Source organism: Hippoglossus hippoglossus, chromosome 10 (genome assembly GCF_009819705.1).
Source record: "Hippoglossus hippoglossus isolate fHipHip1 chromosome 10, fHipHip1.pri, whole genome shotgun sequence".
NCBI classification, from domain to species: domain Eukaryota; kingdom Metazoa; phylum Chordata; class Actinopteri; order Pleuronectiformes; family Pleuronectidae; genus Hippoglossus; species Hippoglossus hippoglossus.
Genome location: NC_047160.1, coordinates 6,455,864 through 6,480,807, shown reverse-complemented (window position 1 = coordinate 6,480,807; position 24,944 = coordinate 6,455,864). Strand labels below are relative to the sequence as shown.

General features: G+C 40.4%; 1 protein-coding gene across 5 annotated transcripts in view; it reads right to left on the bottom strand.

Annotated features, from left to right (window-relative positions):
- Positions 1 to 24,671, bottom strand: part of si:zfos-2326c3.2 (misshapen-like kinase 1) — a 69,645-nt gene extending 44,974 nt beyond the window's left edge. For all 5 annotated transcript variants that reach the window (XM_034597436.1, XM_034597437.1, XM_034597439.1 and 2 more), the window contains exons 1-7: positions 24,473 to 24,671; positions 22,639 to 22,704; positions 9,245 to 9,301; positions 5,462 to 5,587; positions 5,106 to 5,216; positions 1,639 to 1,729; positions 1,351 to 1,481 (exon numbers count right to left, since the gene is read on the bottom strand). In XM_034597436.1, coding sequence (XP_034453327.1) covers positions 1,351 to 1,481; positions 1,639 to 1,729; positions 5,106 to 5,216; positions 5,462 to 5,587; positions 9,245 to 9,301; positions 22,639 to 22,704; positions 24,473 to 24,529 — 639 coding nt within the window. In that variant the 5' untranslated portion in view covers positions 24,530 to 24,671. The remainder of the gene's footprint in view (positions 1 to 1,350; positions 1,482 to 1,638; positions 1,730 to 5,105; positions 5,217 to 5,461; positions 5,588 to 9,244; positions 9,302 to 22,638; positions 22,705 to 24,472) is intronic.
- Positions 24,672 to 24,944: the final 273 nt, after the last annotated feature.

Genomic DNA, 24,944 nt, shown 5'->3' with positions numbered 1-24,944 from the left:
CACAAGCAAAGAAACGTAGAGCGGTGCAGACAGTCTGTGGTACTGTGAGCACGTTGCTTCTACGTGTCAGGCTGGTTATGTTCGACTCCAGGGGATGAGTTATTCCCTCTGATGAGAATCTATATTTTTCATAAAGATACTCATCAGCGTATGTAAAAGGATTTTGTCGCTCTCTGAAGACCCTTGTCCTCCTCAATTCGAGCACTGAGCTTCACAGGATCCTCTTCTTTTTTTTGCTCCACAGGATCCTCTAAGAATGGCGATGTCATGATTCGAAAGAATTGATTGGTCAGTGGGCACTGCTTTTATACTGCTTGATCTCTTATCTCAGGCAATGGGAAAAACAGCTTTTTAGCATATTTACCTACATTCAAAAAAGCCTGGGTAAACCAGGATGGGTTGGATTTAGAATTGTGATCTGGTTCACAAAAAGAGATCATCCCATTCATTTTCTAAATAGACATTTTGATTATCAGCCATAATACTGCAAACATCCATGGTAGACTGACCACAAGCCATAAGACTGGCTGATTGGTGGAGCACACTGTTACCGTGGAAATGTTTACCACAACCACAAAAACAAGGTTGGCTATGATCGGATGGAGAAGCTTTACATAACATCTACCATAGAGCAACCAAGCAACCACCTCTCTAACATGCTGCGGAAAAGAGTCCAAGAGAGTGAAAATCAACACAAAATCAAAAAATTCTAGAAGCAGCGCTGGAAGTCATTAGAAAGAAATGATTCATGGGATTCTTCACTCTTAAAATGATGATATCCAAAGTCTTGTACCTTTACCTCTTTTTTTTTTCCACTGGGTCCAAACTTAAAACTCTTTTTATAAGATTTTCTGCCTCACACTGTTTTCCATCTCACATGCATCTGTCAAAATAGACATGGTTCTCCATAGGCTGCTTAATGGTTTCGGCTTCTGCTACATTCAAGTACCACATCCCAAAGCTTTTTTTAACAGCCAAAGTCTATTTTTGTATTTATGTGCTTGACTACACAGACTGTGTGACATGTGTGACCTACTATCAATACTGTACAACTAATCTCTGTGTCACTTCAATGTTTGAATGTGGTTGATGAGTGGCTGCATTCAAATCTCACATATGGTTTGTGTTAACTGATGACAAAGAACATGAACTTTCACAGAACTAATCAGTGTTTGAAATGCTCTTCGTGTTTCTGCTGGATGCCCAACTTTTATATTCATGAGTCACCCGAGCTGATGGGAACTAACATAATCCTCAGTGTTTTTTTTTTGATTTTTTTTTGCAACATCCCAAGAGGTTACTCAAAAATGTCCTTGAAGTTTGCCAGAATACTTTTGCGTCATCAAGTACCCTGTAGTCATATGTGGCATCGGGGTTCTCATCACAAGCGATGACCTCTGGAGCCATCCAGTAGGGGGTACCAATGAAGGTGTTCCTCCGACCAATGGTCTTGTCCAGCTGAGCCGACACTCCGAAGTCCACTGAAACATAAAGAAATGTAGAACAATCTGCAAACAACCGCAACTTCTTTGAGTGTTTGAGTATTTGTGTATGTATGACTGTGATTGTTCTAAAGTTTGGCCTGGAGGGATGCGCGTGTGTCTGAGAAACTGCAAAGCATGTGTAGATGTGTCATACCCAGTTTGACTTCAGCATTCTCTGTGAGCAAAACATTTTGTCCCTTAATGTCTCTGTGAATCACATGATGGGAGTGAAGATGGGAAAGACCCTGGAAGACAAACGTACACACATACACACACACACACACACACACACACACACAGTCAGATGACGATCACTATAAATACGAGGTCAAAAAACATTGCCTTCATTGTCTGTTTTCAAGAAATGCTGAATACAGAGTGTAATTCAAACTACTTCCCCCTCCTGAGGAAATTCTACATAACTTTTCTTTAGGTGGCAGATTGACTGAGTGGTAGTGGCACAGTTTGAATATGGGTGTCTCTGTGTGGTTTGCTGTGTTTGTGTGTTTGTACTCTTTCTTCTTCAAAGGAGGTTAAATAAACAGAGGAAGTGAGACTTATTTCAGAGGATGACTTCACCGTGATATGCTGAGTGTCTGCGTGAGTTTGTGTGTGCACGCTAAAACAATGGGGAGACAGCATGGCCGACAGCAGCAGAGAAAACACTGGCGTCCATCCAAAGCCTGTTGTCTCTCAAAGTTTTTCACATCCCAAAAAAAAGAATCTGTTTTAATGTTGTCCTTGATCATGTCAGCATTAAGGACATGATATGTTGGAGCTGATACACTCGATCTGCATGTGCAGGTCGGTCAGCAGAGCCGCAAACACAAACACCGACGCAGAGAGCACTGCAAACATCCTGGAGTCTTTCTCAGGACCTTGTGATCTCCTATAATGATAACCATAACATCTCACAGACATGTTTTTTAAACTGGCCTTTTAACTACTCAAATGAGAAAATAAATCAATTATTCCCTCTACGAGCCGATCCGGCAATATAAATAATCAGCTCGGCTTCTTCTCTTTGAGGCTTTTGAAAATAATCTGTGTTTCTTAGACAACAGCAGCTACTCTTTTGACCTAAGAGCCTTTACATCCGGAAGAAGTTCACTTGAAATTGTTTGTGTATCTAGTGCAAGTTATTTGAAGACTGCAAATGTCTCTGACTGCAGAGCTGCAGGACCCAGATAAACAAAACCCATTTATTATTATTATCATCATTGTTATTCGTATTAATATTAGTAGTAGCAATAGTAGTAGTATTGTTATTAATCGGTGATGCTACCAGTAATAACACCATTATATCTATAAATTGCATCCCTATTATTTTCATTATAACAAGCAGTCTGACAGAGCTTTAATATGACGGTTACACAACTGTTGGTGGTCTCTGTTTCTTCTCTCCCCTCTTTTCAACCCACCTCAGCTCTGTTCTCCATTTTTCTCCACTCACCCCAACTGGTCGAGGCAGACTGAGTCTGGTTCTGCAGGTTTCTTCCTGTTAACAGGGAGATTATTCTCTCCACGGTCACTGTAGTGTTTGCTAGTTTTGGGAACTGTTGGGTTTTGCTATAAGGTCTCAACTTACTATTCAAAGTGCCTTGAGATAATGTATGTTGTTATTTGGCGTTATAAAAATAAAATTGAATTATATTGAATTGAATTGAATTAAAATGAGTCATCACATAAGAGGAAGGCAGTGGCTCAAGCTGATATCTGATTGGCTGCTGAAGTGCCCCTGTCTGCTCAGTAGTGTTTTTTTTATTTTTATTAAATTAATCACTTACTAACAATTCCAATAGTAAATATGACAACTTGTTGAGAGTTTTTATTATCTAATCTTTTTGAAGAACATAATGCACTTGAACAAGGAGTCATTTTCAAACTATATCAAATGATGTGTGTCTTTGCCCAAACAGTAAACAAGGAATTACATAAATGTGCACCTTAAGCTGCTCTCAGACATGCACTGGACTCCACAAATGTCCGATTGAGACGCTCCACAGTTTCTACGGACTTTATACTGGCCTGCTAGTATAATGTCCATAGAAATCTAGAAGTCGAAGTGTGAACATAGCAGGGATGGATGTTGGACATATAATTGGCCCCTCTGTGTAAATTGTGGCACCTTTATGACCCCTGAGAAAAATCCTAGATAGCAACAGGGATCTGTGTTAGTACGGTACATGACGTACTCCACATAGTGTACACACCCCCGTATACTGCAGAGCTGTAATAAGTGTTATTTTGAGTACAGGGTTCATTTTCTGTTCAATATTAGATGGGTGGTGGTTGGAGCACTTCCAGGAGAAGTTACATGTGTGAAAGCTGAATCACCATTATAACAGCAGGCAAACAGCGATTTAATAAAGGAGTCAAAAGTACAAAGCCTGTGTAACATATGTTAAAAGTACAGCTCTCAGTGAGCAGCTCAGTCGTGCAATCAGAGCTTAAAACACAAAATGTTGTATCACTAATGTCAAGTGGAAGCTAAACATTTCACTTTGTGGAAACATACAGCAGCTTAAATCATTTTAGTTTGGAATTCTGGGTCAGTTTTGAATACATTTGGTAACTGTGCTCCGCAGTGTTTTACTCCCAGTTACATTTTAAAAAGAACAAGCATTTACATTTGTATAATTCACAGTGAATTTGAATGTGGCCCACTATCCCTAGTAATGGAGGTTGAGGCTAATGGATATCATAGTGTTTAGAGCCATGACAAATTATATTATATCTCAAAAATGAAATTGAAATAGAAAACAGAAATAAGTATTGAATTATCCAGGGGATCTCCTGATAAGCACAATTGAATATATCATACAATAACATTTTCAATTTCAGGATTTACCAATAATAACGTAAAATATGCAAGGATCAGGCAAGCTCAGTTTAGACACATACAAAACTGAAAACAGTGACAACTTTCAAGTTGAAACTGATGACATGAATTAATGTTACTGACTGAAGACCAGACCAAACGAATACTGTAAGGGTTAGAGCTGGGCCAATATTAGCTTTTTGTATTCATAAATATATGTGTGTATTTGTAACATCATTACATTACATTACTGTATATAATGCAATATACTGTATATTTATGCCTATAAACGACAGAAAAACTGACGGAGAGTGTTAAAAAGTTCATGTTTCAGCTGTAAAATATTCCACTTGGTCCATATCGGGTTCACAGGTACAACACAGCAACATAACAAAGCTTGAACAAACGTGTTTTTATCAACTGAGAAATGTATCTAGAATTCCACCTATTTTAAGTTTTAAAGATAATGAAATAATTTTACATTCTTTTATCTCATCACGCCTGGATTACTGCAACAGCCTTTTTACATGCTTATACAGCAAAAACAGAGGCAGACTACAAACTGTACAGAACTCAACTGCAAGGCTTTGATTTTTGAAACACTTTGTTTTGATAAGTGCGACATGAATAAGGTTATTATTGGGGGATGTAAATAATCAAGATTTATACTTGAGGAATGGCCAATTCTTTAAAGTCTTAAATATCAATATTATTATCAGCTTCAGAAACCCAGTGTGGGTCCGGTAATGGTACAGGTGTTAAGTGTTTGTGTGCACTCATGCTGTGTTACGTGACCTTACCCTGAGCACCTCTCTGCAGATGTAAGCTATCCAGTCCTCCTTCAGACAGTTTCCTTTAGTCTTCTTCACCAAGTCTGTTACTGAGCCGGCTCCACAGTACTCCATCACCAACTAGATGGACAGATGGAGAGGCGTCTATCTCACACACAGAGGGACTGTACCAATCAAAATAACTATTAATATCACTGTCTTCTGATCTGAAAGTCAAATTCACAATATGACGGTGATATATGATGATTCCTGACAGGACAAACCTGGATGGGGTAGCAGGTGTTTTAGAAAATAAATAGTTATTTCAATTTTCTGTCACTCAAAAGCAATAAGCAATAAAAACACAGATGAAGTAGTTCACAAACCCAGAGTTGGTGGTCCTGTCCAGCAGGCTCTTTCTTAATAAAAGCTCCGTAATAGGTAGCGATGTTTCTGTGGTGGGAGTAACTCTTCAACATGTTGATCTCCAGCTTGATCTCCTCTTCTTCCTCCTAAACATAACAACAGATAAAGATTGTAAGCTTATTCAGATGATTCATTAGAATTACCACTCTGTAGTTGTATCCCTCTGTCAGGCAGAGCAGTTTCAGTCTACATGCATATTTTTAAGCTAACAGTGACATTTGACAACTGACAAACAATCAGTTCATCTTTGAGTCCGAGTAACTACTGGGCAAAATTTGGCAGATTTGAGAAATCATGTTCGAAAGGCCAGAAACATGATTTCTGAGGCCCCCGGGAGCTTTAACTTCCAGATGAGTTTATTATTGACTCCAACTGAATGTTTGTGTCCTATTTAATGAAATTCCCTTTGGGTTATGCAGATATATAATTTTACGAGAACATTAGGTCAACATGACCTTTCACCACCAAAGTTTAATGAGTTCATCTTTGAGTCCAAGTGAACCTTTATACCAAATTTGAAAGGATTCCCTCAAGGTGCTTGTGAGCTATTGACCTTGACCTTTGACAAATTGAATATAATAAGTGAGTCAAACTGAACATTGAACCAAAAAAGTTCCACCAAGGCGTTCTTGAGATATTGTGCTCACAAGAATGGGAGGGACTGGCTGTCGAATGTGCAAAGACATAAAAACAAGCCCTTTTCAGTACGACTGATCTGCTTTTAAGCAAGCTATTAAATGGCAGACAGGAGGGCAGCTTTCATAACAGAGTGCTTTATACCGTTTCAGCACATTGAAGATGTTAATAGTTGCACTTTCTTTAACACTTCTTCCTCTTAGAAACAGATTTAAATCAGAAATCAGAAAGATGTTGGTGCTTAATCCTAACTCATATAAAAAGGCTTGAATGTTGAAGGATGGAACTTTCAAGAAAAGCTGAAGTTTTACAGTCCATACAACACGAACACGTACACATCCAGACAGACTGCATCTCCGATCAGACTGTCGTGTAGCCTCTTCGTGACCCTTCGTCCAGCTACTGGACCTTAATACAAATACTCCCACTTCTCAACGGAGGTTGATCAGTCAGTCGGAGGCAAGGGCAGATAGAGCGGCCAGAGGAAACAGAGTGCAGCACTTTTTGTTTTCTGCTATAAATCCCAGGACTGACTTGTGACTCCTCCAATTCACTGAACCTCTAAATCTACACTGGACTGGAGGAGAAAGAGGAGAGGAGGAGGAGAGGAGGAGGAGCGGAGGAGGAAGGAGGAGTAGAGCAGAGCTGGGGAGCTGGATGTGGCTGTTAATCAGAAAAGAGGAAACAACAGAGAGTGTCTCTCAAACACTGACCTCCTTTAAATCTCCACAGGACAGGAGGGGAGAAAATGACAAGGCAGAGTTTGAACTTTCACCCCCATCCGAAACACAAAGACTCCTGGATATAGCGTGTGTGTGTGTGTTTGTGTGTGTGTGTGTGTGTGTGTGTGTGTGTGTGTGTGTGTGTGTGTGAAGGGAGAAGGGAGAAGGGAGATAATAGCTAAGCATTTCCTGCTAAAGACTTCCCCTCAACACAGAAGTCCCAGAGTATCATCAACAGCAAATCAATCAGTTCTGAAAAAGCAGATTTGGTATGGAAGCTATACAGAAACTACAGATTCACATTTAGTGGGGCTGCAACTAAGGATTATTTCCCTTTTCATTTATTCTGCATATATTTAGATTAATCCAAAAATCTATGAAAATTGACAAAATGGTGAAACGTGACTGTTTCCTGTTCCATTTTTTTGTGTGATTGTTTTGTCTGTCAGGACAAAAAACCAAGGTTCAGTTAGCTGTGACATAAAACAAAAGAAAGATATTACATCTTCGAACCGTGAAGCTGAAACGGAGGCATGTTCTGTATTTTGAACAAGCCATAGCTCTTCCATAAGACTATATTTAGACACAGTTAAAGGTTAACAACAGAAAACTGTCTTATTGCCATTTTCGCTTGCTAACCGTCGTGAATAAATACAAAAGGCAAAGTAATAACGAGGATAATGTCATTTGTTTTGCAGGTAGCTGGTTAAAAAAAATCTTGGATAAATAAGAAATTAAAATGTTGATTCGATGAAATGATCTTTAACAGTGTGAGATTTTTAGATGTTTAGGATACTGAAATCTATTCATTCAATTTGGTGCAATTTTTTTTAATTTAAAGGGACTGTTGGGACTAGGGAGAGGTATGCGCTTTAATGAGTGCCATTCTAGTTAATTAATGGTTAAGATCACAATCTGTGATAACATGTTGTTATTAGCCTATATTTAACCCTACTCTGCTGTTCTACATCTGTACACCACAAGCAATATTCAACCAGACCTCTACACCTCAGCTGGAAGACCACAACACACAACACACTCAGTCAAATCGTCTCCCTCTTTACAGCCTCAGAGAGACTCCTTCATCCTCAGATTGATTTACAGTGTGAGTTGTATTAATATTTTATATAATCAATAGTATCAACAAACTCTAAAGTGAACAAAATTTTGTGTGAAATCTCATAAAAAATACTTCAAAACAGAAGTTATGGTGGAAAATGTAAGAAATAAGACTATATTATGTAATTTTATATAAGTAGATTTTAGCTTGGTCCTGGTTGTGTGTCTATGCATCAGAAGATGTTGTCTAATGGATTGTAACAGCTCCAACGCTTTAATTGTCTGTATGAGGGGAAAGAGAACACAAGACAAGACAGATGCACTGCAAAGCTGCTCATTTAATCTAATTATGAATTGTGAAAACCTTTTTACTGGTGGAAACAATTGCAAGTGTTGTGTGATATTTTTCCATGGAAAAAGAGGGAAATATCTCCATGAAATAGGGTCTAGTGTTCTGTCTTTCTTTTGATAATGTTACTAGACAGATAAAAAGATGGAATAGAACAAAATAAATGAATAGAGGGGAATGTTTGAAACACTTTAAACACTTCTCTCATTCTGGGTTGATAGGGACAATTTTGTAAGTAGACCCCAAACATTATATATAATATTTTGGTTTACACTTACATTGAAAACCAAAATGTGTATTTTGTTATATTAGTGTTTTCTTTTTATTTATAATAAAATATCAAGCTTCAATTACACATCTGTCTCATAAGAGTTTGATGACATCTTACGAATCATTGAAATTGATATACACATATATATGAGTGTGTGTGTAGCAGATTTGATGAGTTCTCAAACGAAAACGTAGTAGCATAGATGTAGCCTAAGTAAAAATAACGTCAGCTCAGGCTGCTTTAAACTCCTCATACCACTCTAACTTCGTGAACCAGTGTCATGCACTTCTCTGCTTTCCATCTGTCAATCTGTTTTCCCATAATGCAACAGATGCCCTAAGTGAGGGAGGTTTCTTTATCTGCCTTTAAAGACAGATAACAAACAACGTGCTGACTGATTGAGCGAGACACCATGACACCAAAAATCGTAACTGAAATAAAATGCAACTGAATTTTCATTTGACTTTAAACCACTGGTAATTTTTTATGTTTGAGGATTTTCAGCTTGCTGTAATATTAAGTATAATTGTGCATGAGAATGTATTTTGTGAATAAATTAACATTGACATTTCTTTCTGGTTGTGTTGAACTAAATAATCCTGGATGTTTCACTGTAATATTCCCCCCCAAAAAGCAACAGAACGACTAAGCAGAGAGCAGAGGTAGAGACAGTATGTGTGCGATTTAATGAAGCGCCTGTTTTTACCTCTGTGACGTCCATGACTTTGATAGCTGCCAGCTGGCCTGTCTTGACGTGACGACCCTGGTGGGACAGACGAAGAACGAGTTCAGATCACAGCAGATATGAAAGACTTAACACCTACGTAAACATTTTTATTTTGACACACAGAATAAAATACAACATGCAGTAAATATCACTCTTAACAACAGCAATGAGTGTTGTTAGGAAACAGCAAATGTCCCCAGGACAGATGTCCTCACATGTGACTGTTCTTAAACAAGAACATAACTCAAATGTTTCGGGCCTTGGAATAAATTATCTATGGGAAGAAGAAGAGAAACTTGGCCATGGCTCTGCAATCAAACCTGGATGAACTCCAAAATGAAAATAACAATTCCTCTCTACTTGATTACAGATGTAAAAATCAGATATGTTCAATTACAAATTGATCAGCTCTGTAGCATTTCTTCATGTGCCTAAGACAACCAAAATGGGTCATCACATAAGCGGAGGCTCAGGTTCTATAATTTTTCACATTAAATCACATGTGCATCTTTGTGAATGGGCAAGACAGGCAGGATCAAAATATAAGAGATTGGACACCAAGCACACTAAATTATCATCTCCTGATTACAACACAAACTGTGTCTACAGTTGAATCTATAAGCATAATGTATAGACAAATAACTAAACAACTTTTTAATGAACATCTGGTTTGTGATATTATTTGCAATACTTGTAGACACAGTTACGTCTACATTCTTTCATTTTCTCCTCAGAGGGACAGTCAGAGAGAACATGGCACTACGCGAGATGAGAGGACACAGATCTGTAAAGTGCAGTCAGGTGAAAAGGGGAAAATTGAAAACCTTGTCATGAGTCAGAAAGCTGACAAGATACTAAGCTAGAAGCTACTCTTCAGGCCTTTAAGATGTGTGTGTGTGTGTGTGTGTGTGTGTGTGTGTGTGTGTGTGTGTGTGTGTGTGTGTGTGTGTGTGTGTGTTTGTAACAGACTGGAGGGCATGACAAATCCCACTAGTCTCTATCAGTCAATATTCAGCTTTAGACAGAGATCCAGAGAAAATCTGTGAGGAAAAGATGAGATATGTTTTATTTTGTCAACACCAAATTTCAGTAACACTGTCTTTCGTTTCCAAAGAGGTATTACTCAGAGGACTGATTTCTCTATCATATACCAGGGAGATAGCACAGTGTTGAAACCTGTGTCTAAATCAACTACTTCCACATCAGCAGAGTCTTCAAAGAATAGGATTCAGCAGTGCTTCTCTGAAACTTCCATTCAATATGTTACTTTCAATACAATCCACTAGTTGAACTATGTCAGGGTTTTAAAACCTAAAGGCCAATTCGCACTTTCATGAGTCTGTTCTCTTCCATGTGATGTAACTGTTATCATACCCTTGTCTGCAAGGGTTAGCATGGACATCATATGAAGATGTCCATGCACAGCTCAAAATGTGTCGCAAATGTGCACGATCCAAATAATGAAATACAAAAGGTTTGTGAAATGTTTGTCCTAACTTTAATTTTCTTTGTCTGTCCACAAGTACAGCAAAAACCAGAATAATATTACAGCAAACTCATCTGAGGGAAGTATTTGACCAGAAATGCTGTAAATGTCGGTAAAACGTATATAAAGGAATCAAAGTGGACGTTTGACAAACTTTGTTAAACTGTATATGGAAATGTGTCTTTGTTCCATAACTCAAGACAAAGTGGTCAAAGTCCTGAGCAAATGACTTCACTTTGTTACAGTGGCTCATGTAATAGAGGCTCACCCGTACATTGCATTATGCCTTGTAGGTGTTGTCCTTCAGCTTGTGCGAACTATGCTTTTTAATTAATCAGTGGAGTTAATAGATAAACCACCAATATGAAACCCTGAAATATATCCAGTAGTGATGTGTTTAAAAATTCCAACATTCATTCCAACGTGGGGGGAGGGAATTTCAAACTGTATTGACCTGTTGCAATTAAAACTATACAGTTCAAATAATCAAATATATACAAATGATTGCATGTCATGTCAAATTGTTCCAAGTTGATTTTTGAATATGACCTAAAATCCAAAACACTATGTAGAACACTGCATTCTTTGTTACATATACTGTATAAGTACCTGATGTGTTTCATCCTAAATTCACATGCATGTAAACGGTTTAGACCTGAGAATAGAAGGTTAGGAATATTCTTAAAAACAGTGAAATGACATGCTTCACAATAAATGATATTTAAAGTCACTTTCACGCATACCTTGTTTGGTCTGGACCTTCTGACTTAAAAGAAAAGCCTGAAGGTCCAGACGAAACCTTTGTTCATTTGTCTGGACCGTGGTCAATATGTTTGAATGTCGAGGATGTTCATTTTGCTGGGAGCAAAACCCTAATGATAAAATAATGACAACGAAATTAGCAAACTGAACTGGTTCATTCATTTTCTCCATTCAACGTAAACTACTGCAACTACGACTAATATTCAAAGTTAGTCAGTACCATCGCCGAATTGACAACACGCTGACGCCAAACACATCCCCATCTATAAACCAATGAAAGTGTATATAAGTATAGGTAGATGCAGCCCAGGTGATTACGACAGGACTGTTGAATGTTGTACAAACAATGTAACAAAGAAATTAACCTTGGTTTGGACTTTCAGGTGCGAAAAGGCCCTAAAATGTTGCTGAACTGGAAGCAGTGAGACTGACCCTTGTCAGACAACCACCTGGCTGACTTCTCATATATTTTACTGTCATACTGGATGAGAGATCTACTGTGTCAGGCTCACTGAACCCAGTTCACTATGGCCTTGGTTCTGTCCCCACATAGAGGACATTGTGTCCATAATTGCGAAGAATTGTGACATCCAAGCTGCCCCTGCTCTGACTGTGATAAATAAGGCAACGGCCTTCCTGTCCCTTTAGACTTAATGGTGTCTGCTGGCTGTGCTGTGGCCACAACTTACAAATGTGAAATGTTCTTCTCTCAACTAGGCTATACCTATTAACAATCTGCGGCACTGACATACACACATGCACACACACACACACACACACACACACACACACACACACACACACACACACACACACACACACACACACACACACACACACACACACTCAAAGGGCTCTGTGGTCTGTAATTAATTGGACGAAGCTTTTGCACTTCCGACATTTACGTCCAGTGAATGTAACACACAGGCTTGAGACAAAGTACCAGGAATCAATCGCACACAATATATCCAAACTTAAATGTCATCTCCATATCAGTCTGTTGCTTGTTGACTTGCTCTTTCTTTCTCTCTCTGTCTCTCTCTCTTTCTCTCACACACACACACACACACACACACACACACACACACACACACACACACACACACACACACACACACACACACACACACACACAGTGGCAGAATAAGGGAACACTTCAAATATTGTGTCAGTGAAAAGGTTATTACAATATATTCATACATATGTAAATGAGATAGAGAGAGAGACATTTATAATGTAGACAGCGAGGGGACAAATGAGAGAAACACTCGTACTTTATCTCATTGCTGTTCTCTGAACTTTATATACCCCCACCCCCCTCTGTGTGTCCTTCTCTCATATCCTCCTCGGTTAGTTACATATGTGCACTTTGTGCTTGACTGGATTCAATCACGGATCCTCCCTCAACATGTAGGGATGGTGCTATTTAAAATCACACTGTCTGTGTGTGTATATGTGTGTGTCAGCTATAAAACAGGTGAATTGAAAGATTGGGGAATAAAGTCCATGGATAGTTCTCAGCAGACTGTCTGTGTGTGTGTGTGTGTGTGTGTGTGTGTGTGTGTGTGTGTGTGTGTGTGTGTGTGTGTGTGTGTGTGTGTGTGTGAAACAACCCTTTTTTCCCTCTACATTCAATTCTCATGGTACGTTCACTGGCTGGCACTACATGGTTGAAAGGGCTGGACTGGTTTCTATTATATTGAGAATAATGCTGCAAATGGAGAGAGAGCTGAGAAAGGGAACCTGCTCCCACTGGATGTGTGTGTGTGTGTGTGTGTGTGTGTGTGTGTGTGTGTGTGTGTGTGTGTGTGTGTGTGTGTATGTGTGTGTGTGTGTGTGTGTGTGTGTGTGTGTGTGTGTGTGTGTGTGTGTGTGTGTGTGTCTTCTGTCAGAGAGGAGATTCAGGAAGAAACCATCTTCTTCGTTATCATGATGTGATTCTAATGTATTTATTGCTGTGGTTTGATTTCTGATGTGTCAGAGACGAGAGATAAATTGATGAAAAACAGTTATCAACTGATATTATCTTATCACAGTATGACAACAATTTTGAAATCCATAATTGATTGGTTTGGCTAAACAATACTGATACTGTCCAGTGGTGAGTTTAGCACATGATTGTTCAATTTAAAGCGGAACTCCACCAACGTTGCATGTTAATTTTGGTCATCTCATCATGGGGAGTAAGGGTGAGCAAAGAATCACACTCACTCAACCTATCTATTTGTAACAGTTAAAAAAGAACCTTGCATTAAAGATAGTGTTTTCAAAATGGAAAACATGAGCTAAATATATCTACTAATTCCAGAAACCTCTGTGTGTCTGTCTGTCTTTCTGTGTGTGCTCTCATATCTGGAGAACTGTTCACATGCCAAGCACATGCCGGGGCTGATTGGCCTCTTTGTTTTGCAAATACATCTATTGAGATCAGGCAGTTTTTCATTAAAATGTCATTACATTCTCAGCATTACCAATCCCTTAATTAAATCTACTCCAAAAGTGAATGGGTTCTTCGTCAGCCCATACCCCAACCTTCCACCAAGTTTCAGGGGAAACCAGTTCAGTGGTTTGTCTGTAATCCTGCTAACAGACAGAGAGACAAACACACAGCAATGAAAACATAACCTCCCTCGTGGAGGTAATGGTCAGATGGCCCGGCTCTCTCGGGGAGAGCTCCTCAGTGTGTGCAGAGACTTGTATAAAGTCTGCTGTGGCTCTGGAGGGAGCTTTTTTAATGCCTGGGAAAATAACCCTGATTATGTCATCACCGTTACTTTATCTGGACTTCAGTTTGAAGACAGCACATTTTAACAGGGAGCCTGTGGTTACAACTTTAACATAGGCAATTGTAGGATTCATAATATTAAAGCTTGACCCATACTATGGGATAAAAGACTGGATATTTAAGCCTCTGCATTGATTAAGACCACTCTTCTGTTCATGTGAGTTTTGCATTTGTGTTAACTTTATTAAAGAGCAATATGAATTACATCTTGTACTTTTAATTAGAGTTTTGGCATTTCGAAATTACAGTAAGGAGGACAGCCCCCCCCCCAAGAATATTCTGTAGTTAAGTTATTCTCACTGCTCCCTATCTCACACACACACACACACAAACACACCCACACACACACAGGCACAGGACAGTGTGATAGAGGACAGCAGACAGATTTATATTTATTTTCTGGAGACTTTCTCTAATCTTAGCCATAACTTCTTGTCTTCACTTCTCCACCTTCAAATGTACTGACTCATATGAACCAACCCCCCACAAACAAACACACACTCCTGGGTAATCAACACCATCCATAGCTCGAAGTCTCGTGGGAGGGCTGCTTTCCTCTTCTCTCTCTAGTTTTCAATTGACTCGCTCCCTCTTCCTTCCTCTCCTCCTCTCTGTCTCTCTGCCTTTCACCTCTGCCTTCCTTCCTTTTCCCTCTCTCACTTTCCTCTCTCTCCTTCCTCTCTTTTATTCCTTTGCCTCCCTCCCAGTCTTTCTGTTTTACCTCTAACAGACACGGATGAAGCGACTCCACACTGTGTTGGAGGATGTTTCCTGTCTCCCTCAGCTCAAACCTCCACCCACCAACGCTTGGCTTTGGAACACAGGCTTTTATTACAAAATAAGTTAGTTTTCATTAAAAAAAAGAATTCTAATAATGTGTGACAGTGTTATCGGAGAAAGAATGTTTTTGCTCGGCTGAGCTATTTCTTACTATGAATAATAAACTCGACATATTTCAATACCTTCTTCAAAAATAAAACCTCTCCAGTGTTTTCCCCTGTGCAGGATGTGGTGAGGTAGGGTGAGTTTAGTTGCCTCAGACATGGCCAAAGTCCAAATTTTGACATCTTTTATACGTGAGACAGCAGATTAGTTACCATGAGTAAAGTAAGAATCATGTGTAGTCAGTAACAGGAAGATGGGTGACACCATTGAAACTAGAAGGATTTGAGGAAGTGAATCATGCTGGGAATTGTATTGCGGCAAGCTATTTGATGGCTGTACACAGTCCGTGATGCATGAACATGGTGTCAGCAAGCTTTACGAACTATTGAACCAATACCCCGAGAGCAAATTTGGACGGCTTTGACCTTTTAAATCTGACTAAAGTGACAAATTAAGATTTGAGATACGTTTCAATTTACTTCATACATGCTATAAACATGACTTAACCAAGCAGATCAGCGACACAGCCAACAGACTGATAAAGCAAGAATAATTTAACTTGTTTCATTTAGTCAGAGTAGCTGTTAATTTCAGCCTTACTTATAGTAGAGCTGTGTTGCATCAGCAGTGTCCATAGGGCTTAGCTTGAGTGGATTTTGACATTGTTACACACACACACACACACACACACACACACACACACACACAGAGAGAGAGAGAGAGAGAGAGAGAGAGAGAGAGAGAGAGAGAGAGAGAGAGAGAGACAGAACCACACAGATGACTCTAAAGCAATGGCTTGCAGGGCCAGGGAAGGGAAGTTCCTTCTGCAAACAGGGAAACGCCCTGAGTGTGTCTGTGAGTGTCGGTGTGTGTGCATGTGTGAGTAATGACAAGATGATGAGAGAGGAGCAAGCACAGGTTCTGTCTCATCACAATACTTCTCTAAAAGTCCAATAAAGCAACTCAGAAACTTGAAGTTTATTTGAAAAGTTTCACAGCTGAAATGACAACTGACCGTCACCTACTGTGCTGTTCAGGAATCAAAAGCCACTTTTTCCTGTTCAGCTCTAAAGACACAAATCCGAATCTACCCTCTGTAAATATGGCAGTTTTTTCCGTTGTAACCCTGAGACAGTACAAACGGACAACAATTCATGGCAAAACAAAAAAAATTCAAGAAATTCCTGTGAAGTTGTTTCAACCCACATCTAAGGGCTGGATCTCTTTGTCTCGGGGCCACAAAACCACTGCAGGCATACAACTACCATGTGATTACTACTGCACATAATACATCTTTTAACACTATTGTGAACAACTGTGCATGGGAGCTCGAACATCAGATGGACAAAAAAGATTTTGTCCTTAGCTGCATGTGCTTGGGACACCCACAAGTAAGAGGTTAACTATGTGAAATAGATGCTGTGCATGATAAAACAAAGATTTAAGTGAGGAGAAGAGAACAGAACAGAAGTTTGAGGTTATAGTAAATATAAAAGTAGAAAGGAGTGATGGGCCGGGCCACTTCCCTCTTTGACCACAGACATTTTTCTTGGAACTTTTTGGGGGACAGAGGAACTTTACCTGTATTTAACACTGCAGGAATCTCAGTCCATGCAGTCTTAGCTCTTGTTCATAAAAACTCTCTACCATGACGTTGCTTTCCAGTCAAAGCCATAACCTATAAGGGTGGAGTTTGCAGCATTGAATGTCACTAACTGGTCGAGCAGACAAATAACCCCAAAAAACAATGTGTAGGATCCTCTTAAAAGTCTCCATCTCACACTTCTCTTTGGCATTTTTATATAATTTCTTTTTAACATCTCCCACTCGCAACAATGATGACTCTGTTTTCTTCTTTCGTGCAATGATGTTGTCTCAAGCTACACAGTGGCTTTTACAATCTGTTATTGCTCTTATTTTTTCTAATCATCACAGCTCTTAAAATGTGGTGGTAATGCAAAAACAAAAGTGAACTGAGGATTCTTTGAGTTTCTAAGTAGCTGCTGATTTCTCAGTCTCTGGGGCTATTTGGATGAAAAAGGGCCCGATTGTTTTCTCCAGCCCTCCCTGCTCCCCATCTGACTTCATCTCTTCTGACTGTGTCCATCCTAGAATGCCCGCCGACCAGGACGCCGTTCCGCTGAGTTCAAATGAAAATGAGGCTAATGGGGTCACTGTCCTCCAGTGTCAGTTCCCACTGACACACTGACTGACTGGCAAATCATCAACATACAAGGCTGTGCAACACGAGTCAAAGTAAAATTTAACAATCACAACAATCCGCTCCTGATGTTAGCTGCAGATCAGCAGGCAGGCTTTGATTTGGAGCAGAAATAAACAGCAACATAACTTAAGTTGGACAAAAAAAACATTGAACCCAGCAACAGAAAGTGGGTCAGTGTGGTTTGAAGTAGGGATGACAACAAACTAGGGCTGACACTTTTATTTGAAATTCGAACATTCAATAAAATGTGGGGGGAAAATGCATATTCGAACTGGAATGACCTGAAGTAGTTTCACTCGTGATACAGTAGAGGGCTGTCAGCTTAACCTATTGCATGCCCTCTTGACCTATCAGCAAATTAAGTCAGTAATGTTATGTTGTTTTGCTACGAAAATGGAGAGGGAGGAGTATGTTTTTTTTATATATATTCAAACAAAATACATGTCATGTCATATTCGTTCCAACTTGATTTGTAGAAAAAGGGAAAGCCCTAAAACAAACTGCACACTACAGTGAGTCCGATGTGTGGTGTCATCCAAGTGTCCGGAAGCCCCAACATTTAAATTGTAGTGATGCTAACATGAACCATGCGCATGCCCTTGGGCGAGAGCTTATGTGCAGTGTGTGTGGTTTTACTTGGTGTAAATGACGCCGCACGGGCAGTATGGAGGCATTTTGTGCTTCTTTTTTTTTCTGATTTATTACGTCTGAAGAAGTCACCAGTTACGTCAATTGTATTGGATTTGGCTGCAACACTATTTACCCCTGTTTTGTGGACTCAAACACTTCACACACCCCTCCATCGGCATATAGTGGTGAGAAGATAATGAGTGATTTTTCATTTTTTGGTGAACTATCCCTTTAACTTAAAGGGGACATAGCATGCCCATTTTACCACAAGTTGATATGGTTCCTTGGGGTCTTAATGAAATGTCTGTAACATACTTTGGTCAAAATACCACAAGGATCATTTAAAACAGCACCCTTTTTACCCTGTATAAAACAGCCCTCCACAGAGTGACCTGTTTTGAGTGCCTGTTCCTTTAAATGCTAATGAGCCAGCTCCCCCCTCCCCCCTCTCCCCCCATGATTTTAAACAATATAAATTACATATTTTATACGATATAAATTATCAAATATGCATCCCATACTTTGTATTCCCCTTCTGTTGTCCTGGAGTTTTAATTTTCCCAATCACATAATTAAATGTCCCCCTCTGCCCATCCACTACAAGCACACAAGCAGACAGACAGAGAGAGAAAGAGAGGGGTGGGGGGGGGGGGGCTATGAAGACCATCATTTACCCCCGAACCCCGACATTCAACGGGTACAACAACAAGCGGAGAAAGCAGAATCGCGGGCTGACCTTATATATACAGTCTATGGGGCTGACCAGCGCGGAGAAATGCTCGTCCCGTGTGAACAGCCAGGCGGCTGCGTGCTTGGGAACGGCGCTGCGCTGCCTCGCAGCCTCGCAGCCTCGCTGCCTCCGGTGTAAACCCGGCGTAGCGAGTGTGGGGGGACGGGGGGGGGGGGGGGGGCAAGACCATGTAGGGAGACTTCCAGTTCCTTGTTACGACACAAAACCCAGGAAGCGCAATCGAGTCGCTCAAGCATGACGTTTCTGACTTAGAGGAACTATAACAAAACGCGCGAGTGTTTTTTCCCCAGAGTTTTTGGGTTGGTAGACATGCCAGATACCCACATTAACCTGTAGAAGCACTAACAAAGTGGAATTTGCATGCTATGTCCCCTTTAAACTGCCATATCTCTGTCATCTGGCTCCTGTACACTACAGAAATCATAAATAAAACATACACATTTTACAACAAAGTTGGTTGTAACTAAACATGTGTGGATTTCATGTGCCGTACATATGTCTTTGAAAATAAGTGTTACTTTTAGAACGTAAATCACAGTCAAATTCAGTTTATAGACTGCATTCCTGTTTTTTTAGCACAGTGGCGCGCAACTTAATTTTGGCTGGTCACACAACCTCCCAGCTAATTTAACTTAGCTAGATTGAAATGGGGACAAGAGTCTGCGTCCATCAGGCCGTTGATAAAGACTCGGGACTCTGAAGAAAACTATAAGGAAAACTCTGCAACAGGCTTATCAAAGCAAAGAAGCGAGCACCAGCCCAAAGCGGTGCTCCTAAAGGAAACTAGTCAGAACTTATACTGTTCGGATTGCTTTTCCTCTTCTTTGTCATTTTGGGGAGATGTAGTTGTATTTTTCTCAGCTGCAACACCGAATGTTTAGGAGAAAACTGTGAGTGACAACGCTTCAAGAGCAAGTTGTAAAGGGAAAGGCGCAGTGATCTCAGCATCATTGTAGAAATGGTGTGTTACTGTGTTTAAGTTGTGAGTCTGCAATACAAGTAGCGTACATGACAGATTTGTTACACAACTGTTTGTCTTTGGGACTTGTAGTCTCCAGTCCATCTTGGCACAGGAAGTGATTGTTTTGTTGTCTTACTCTTCCAAAATAGATAAATACCTTTTATGTCATAAAGTTTATATATGTATTTCTATATTTGATAGTGACACATTATGTCAATGTTCAAAACAAAATATAGTATATCAGTTAAACAGAAGTGTGAGAACTTAAGATCAGAGCATCCGTGCTGGGTTTCCATTTAAAAACACTTAAACTGCAATGTAGCACACACATAAATAAACAGAGGAAAAGCCCAGATGCTTAGTCAGCATCTCCAGCACTCACATCAGTCCCCAACCAAGTGTTTTCTTTGGGGGCCGTGTGTGTGTGTGTGTGTGTGTGTGTGTGTGTGTGTGTGTGTGTGTGTGTGTGTGTGTGTGTGTGTGTGTGTGTGTGTGTGTGGTTGTGTAGTGGAAGTCATTGTTCAATCAGCCCCAGTTCCTGCTCTGGTTTCCCATGACGAGACCTGTTACATTGCTGAAAGCCCACTCGCAGACATACACACGCTTAAAAAGTGTGTATGTCACAAGAGGCCTCATCGATGTCCAATTAATAGCCTGTTTGCAGTAAACTCCATTACTGACTATAGCAATTCTCATAAGAGACCATTAAGCTTTGCTATACTGCGAGTGCAGTCACGAGTATTACAAACATAACAGTAAATGCATTTAAAGGGCAAACACATGATTAGAATAACCAAAGAACTGGTGATGCTTCAACTGAAGCTCAGGGACAATTTGAGGAGGAGTCATTTCATTAAACAGAAATTAATCCGTGGCAGAAAACACCGAAACAATTACTATTCTGTGGAGTTTCACTCTTCACGAAAAACAAAAATCCTCTGAAGAGTACAAGCTTCTTAATTTAACACAATCGTCAATAGTGCTTTTGCAGTATAAATTGGCTCTGTCTGTGGGTTGTTGACACCCGAAACACTGAAATGTATGTTCCTGAATGAAATAGCTGACCATATCTGGAGATTTCCCCTGGTCAAACCTCAATGAATGTGACTCACAGGGGGAAATTTATGATTTTACCACGACAACTGTGTAATAGCACCTTGTGTAAGGGCCAACACAGGCCATACTGTCCCTGTGCATCTCTTGCAACATTTCCTCTTTCAGGAAATCAAGTGGCAATTGAGGCACACACCCACCTTCTGTTCCACACAAACACCCCCCCCCCCCCCCCCCCCCCCCCCCCACACACACACACACACACACACACACACACACACACTCTGCTGAGAATTCTCCATGGACTTCATTCATTCTTTAACCCTAAACTTTTAACCTCTGCCTTAATTCATACCCTTATCTTAAAGCTACATTTTTAGCAAGACCAAGCCAAAGTAGTTTATTCCAAAGCTGTTTTATAGCTGGCTTCTTCTCCACCAAACTGAAATTGCTCCTACTAAACCAGCCCAGTACAAGGAACACAACTGTCCACAATCTGTGGCTTGGTTTAAGCAACAAAAGCACTGACAGTGTCTTCACACAACCCCATTAAGAGTTCTCATGCTGTAGTTACTACAAGAGAGTGTTGTACTGTACTGTACTACTGATTGTACTGTATATTCTGCCGGAAAACACAAATTGTCTGTGAACATTGAATTCATATATGTGTTAAATGTTCAACTTGCCTTTTAGCAACATATCCTTTCAAGCAGCTTTCTAAACTGCACTGCATGAAATCATCCGGAGGGGCTTTATATGAGAACGCACATTTCCGAGTCAGTGGCTGTGGCAAGCCCACTAGCAAAAACTTTGGAGCGCGCCTTGATGAAGTTTCTACCACGCAAAAGATGCAAAACTAAAACAAAAACATCAAAATATCTCAGGATGAAAAAGTCATCCGTGAAGAAGACAAAAAAAAAAAGATTTGTGCAACATTTTCTGGAGTTCATGTCTGAAAACAGCTTGACTGTAAAAAAGAAATTGTGATTTGGTCGCACTTTAGTTTCCTGCAAAATGGATTTACTGTTGCCGTATAGTTTTGTACAGCATTGTTTGTATAGAAACTTTAATTCGATTTTTTTTTTTGCAGGAAAAAACAACCATCCTCTTCAATAAGTCATTTTAGATTGCGTCAATGTCCCATCACCTTTGGTAAACATGCGTTTTTTCTGACTTAATAAGTGCTTGAACCCACTGCTGCAGAATCATTGATCAGCATCTCCTTTTTTAGATTTTCAAAACAGAAACTACACCATACAGCCAAATAAGCAGTTTGTGGTCTAGCAGCAGCATGTGAACATAGGGCACAAACATCTGCACAATTTCAAATAAGACTAAACACCTCCTGTAACCACAAACCACTCACACACGTAGACCAACAGATATTGCGATAAGGAAGTGAGCCCCACCCAGGGCCCTTTAAAGATGATGCAGATGCTGTGGCGTGTGTGTGTGTGTGTGTGTGTGTGTGTGTGTGTGTGTGTTTTTAAGTGCTACAGGATATTTCAGTCAACTGAGAGTTTTGTATTTTTTTTCCTCCCATAAGAACTAGAAGTGGCTGTCGTGAGTTTTACCATAAGTGACGTGTCATATATGCTAACACACCACATCTGCATGTGACAGAGCAGTTGATGGGTGACAGACGCATCAACTTTGAGAATCAAACTTACTGCCAGCGTTTAAGTCTGCAAACCATATTTAGATGAGAAACATGACATTATATTAACTATTTGTATCAGCCTCACACTTTTCAGCAGTTTTTATTCTATTACTTGCATGAGACAACAGCTGACAAAAAGAAAAGGAAAGACAGAAAAGAATCAAGAGAGTGTTTACCTTGTAAACTTGACCGTAGGTTCCATTGCCGACAACTTCCACCAACTCAAAGATACCTGCTGGATCCTGGAGGGGGACAAAAAAAACACGTTAACAAAGTTAAAGTTTACTTCAAGTTGTCGACTCGCGATCTTATCATCAGAAGTCACATTTGTGTAAAATCTCTGTACTTATCAGCCGACATGGTTCTTTGGCCTCTGAAGTAAAGCTTTGTGCAAGGGGAGGCTCAGACCCTCTGTACTTACGACAGTGAATTGCACATTCCACCTGTAGGGGGAGCCCCAGTATAGCCGAGAGCAATTTTTTTGCGTGATATTACTCGCACAAGTTTGGCCGTAGGATGATTTGTGTTTACTTGCACTGATCGCGCGAGCAATGTGAGTAAACTAAATTGAGTATATTTGCCTGTTGTCCTCAGGAGAAGAGGAGAGAAGGACTACTGGCTGAAGTGACTACAATTGCTTCGTTGTTGTGGAAACAGAGGAACCAGCGCTGTCGTGTGTGGGTCCACAAAACCATCTGGAGGTGGAGAGCTCAGGGAATATTACCATCTTCTCCAGGAGCTGCGCCTGGATGATCTCTGTTTCCAGCGTCACCTGAGGCTGACCAGTGGCCAGTTTGATGACCTGCTAGCTTGGGTCGGTGGCAGCACCTTTCGCCGGTGAGTTACATTCTCAAACTTATTGGCTTTTGCAACATTTCATCACGAAAGTGTTTTGCGTCTTCATGAGTCATGCTTTGCATTGACTTTTTATGTAGTCTCATGATGCGAAAAATTAGCTTTGCGTGTGGTGTGAACGTACCATAGGTGCCGGTCACACATACACAAATGTTTTAGCGATGAACCCTCCACTCACCTCACCTTCACTTTCAATCTGTGCGAGTGGGGAGGCGAATAAAACATTCGGTTCCTGTGACGAGGCCAATAGCAGCGTGGCTTTTGCGTGGAGTTCAACTTTTACCCACGATTTGCGTATGTGTGACCAGGCCCTAACCTGATTCATCCAGAGAAAACAAAGCTGAGGGTGCACCAGTATAGAAAAGGGCAACAAGTTCATGCCAAGCAAAAAATACAACAAGTTTTAGTTTAAATGCTCAGTTCTGAGGGCAAATGAAGAACAATGCAGTGTTCCAGTAGGATGTGGACTGAGGAAGTGCAACTACAAATGTAGATAACATTGTGAGCTAAGAGAATCTTAAATAAGGTTTATAGAATCATTGAAAATGTCCTTAAGGTGCAATTTTGAAGCGACGAGATATTTGCACAATGAGAGATTTAACAGGAGTATTGACATATGGTCCTATAGACCCACATGATGGGGCTTTTACAGATTGAGCAATGAAAAAAAGATGAATACAATTACATCACTGCTTTAAACTAGCAAAGTGTAATAACTATGTGTATTTGAGTTAAAAACCAGTCACGTGAAGTGATTTCTTGCCGGTTTTCCTCACATTAAACACACACAGGTAAAGTTGGGAAGCTTTCCCTGATGTCGACCACTTGTTGCACGGCTGCATGTCAACTCTCTCGAACCAGCGAGCCAAAAGGAAAATCCCGAGTGTAAACAGTGCAGCTTGTAAACTTCACAACAAACGGGACACGGTGCAGGCAGAAAGCAACACGTCACAGGATGAAATACACACGCTCCTCACTAACAGTCAAAACACGGTACAAGGGAAAAAGTTTCTCCAACACGACGTGAAGTGAGTGGAGAGTAAAAGAAGAAGAAGAAGGAGAACCAGTGGCTGGGGACCGTTAGGTTCGAAACCCTCCACATCCTCCACTGTTTACCCAGAGCTTTCTTAAAGAAAGAACAGTTTGTGTGCTTACTCGTAAAGCTGCCAGGTCTATACTGTCCAGGCTCCGGGTGGTGTTCTCCCTCGACATTGCTGCCAGTGACCGTGTCAGCGTGTTGATGTTTGTGGTGCAGACATGGACGCTCACACTTTCTTCTCTAACTTACGGACTAACGGCGTTTCCTCCCGTCGGGTCCATTCGGAGGCTCCGCTGGCAGCATCAAGCCAGGCGGCGCTGACACACACTACTTCCGGAAACACCTTTCAGAATAAATCGTGGATCCAGAGGGCAGGGGGGGGGGGGGGGGTCTTCAGCTGAAATCCGATTGGCCCCTGAGGTGCCCCTGTACTGTCAGTAGTTTTTTTTCTTTAAAATAAAGTAGTCACCTATCAAGAATACAAACAATAAATATGACCATTTGTTCAGAATTTTCATTTTCTAAGCTTTTTTGATGTGTTGAAAAACAATTTTCACCACATATTCAATAATGTGTGCTTTTGCTCAA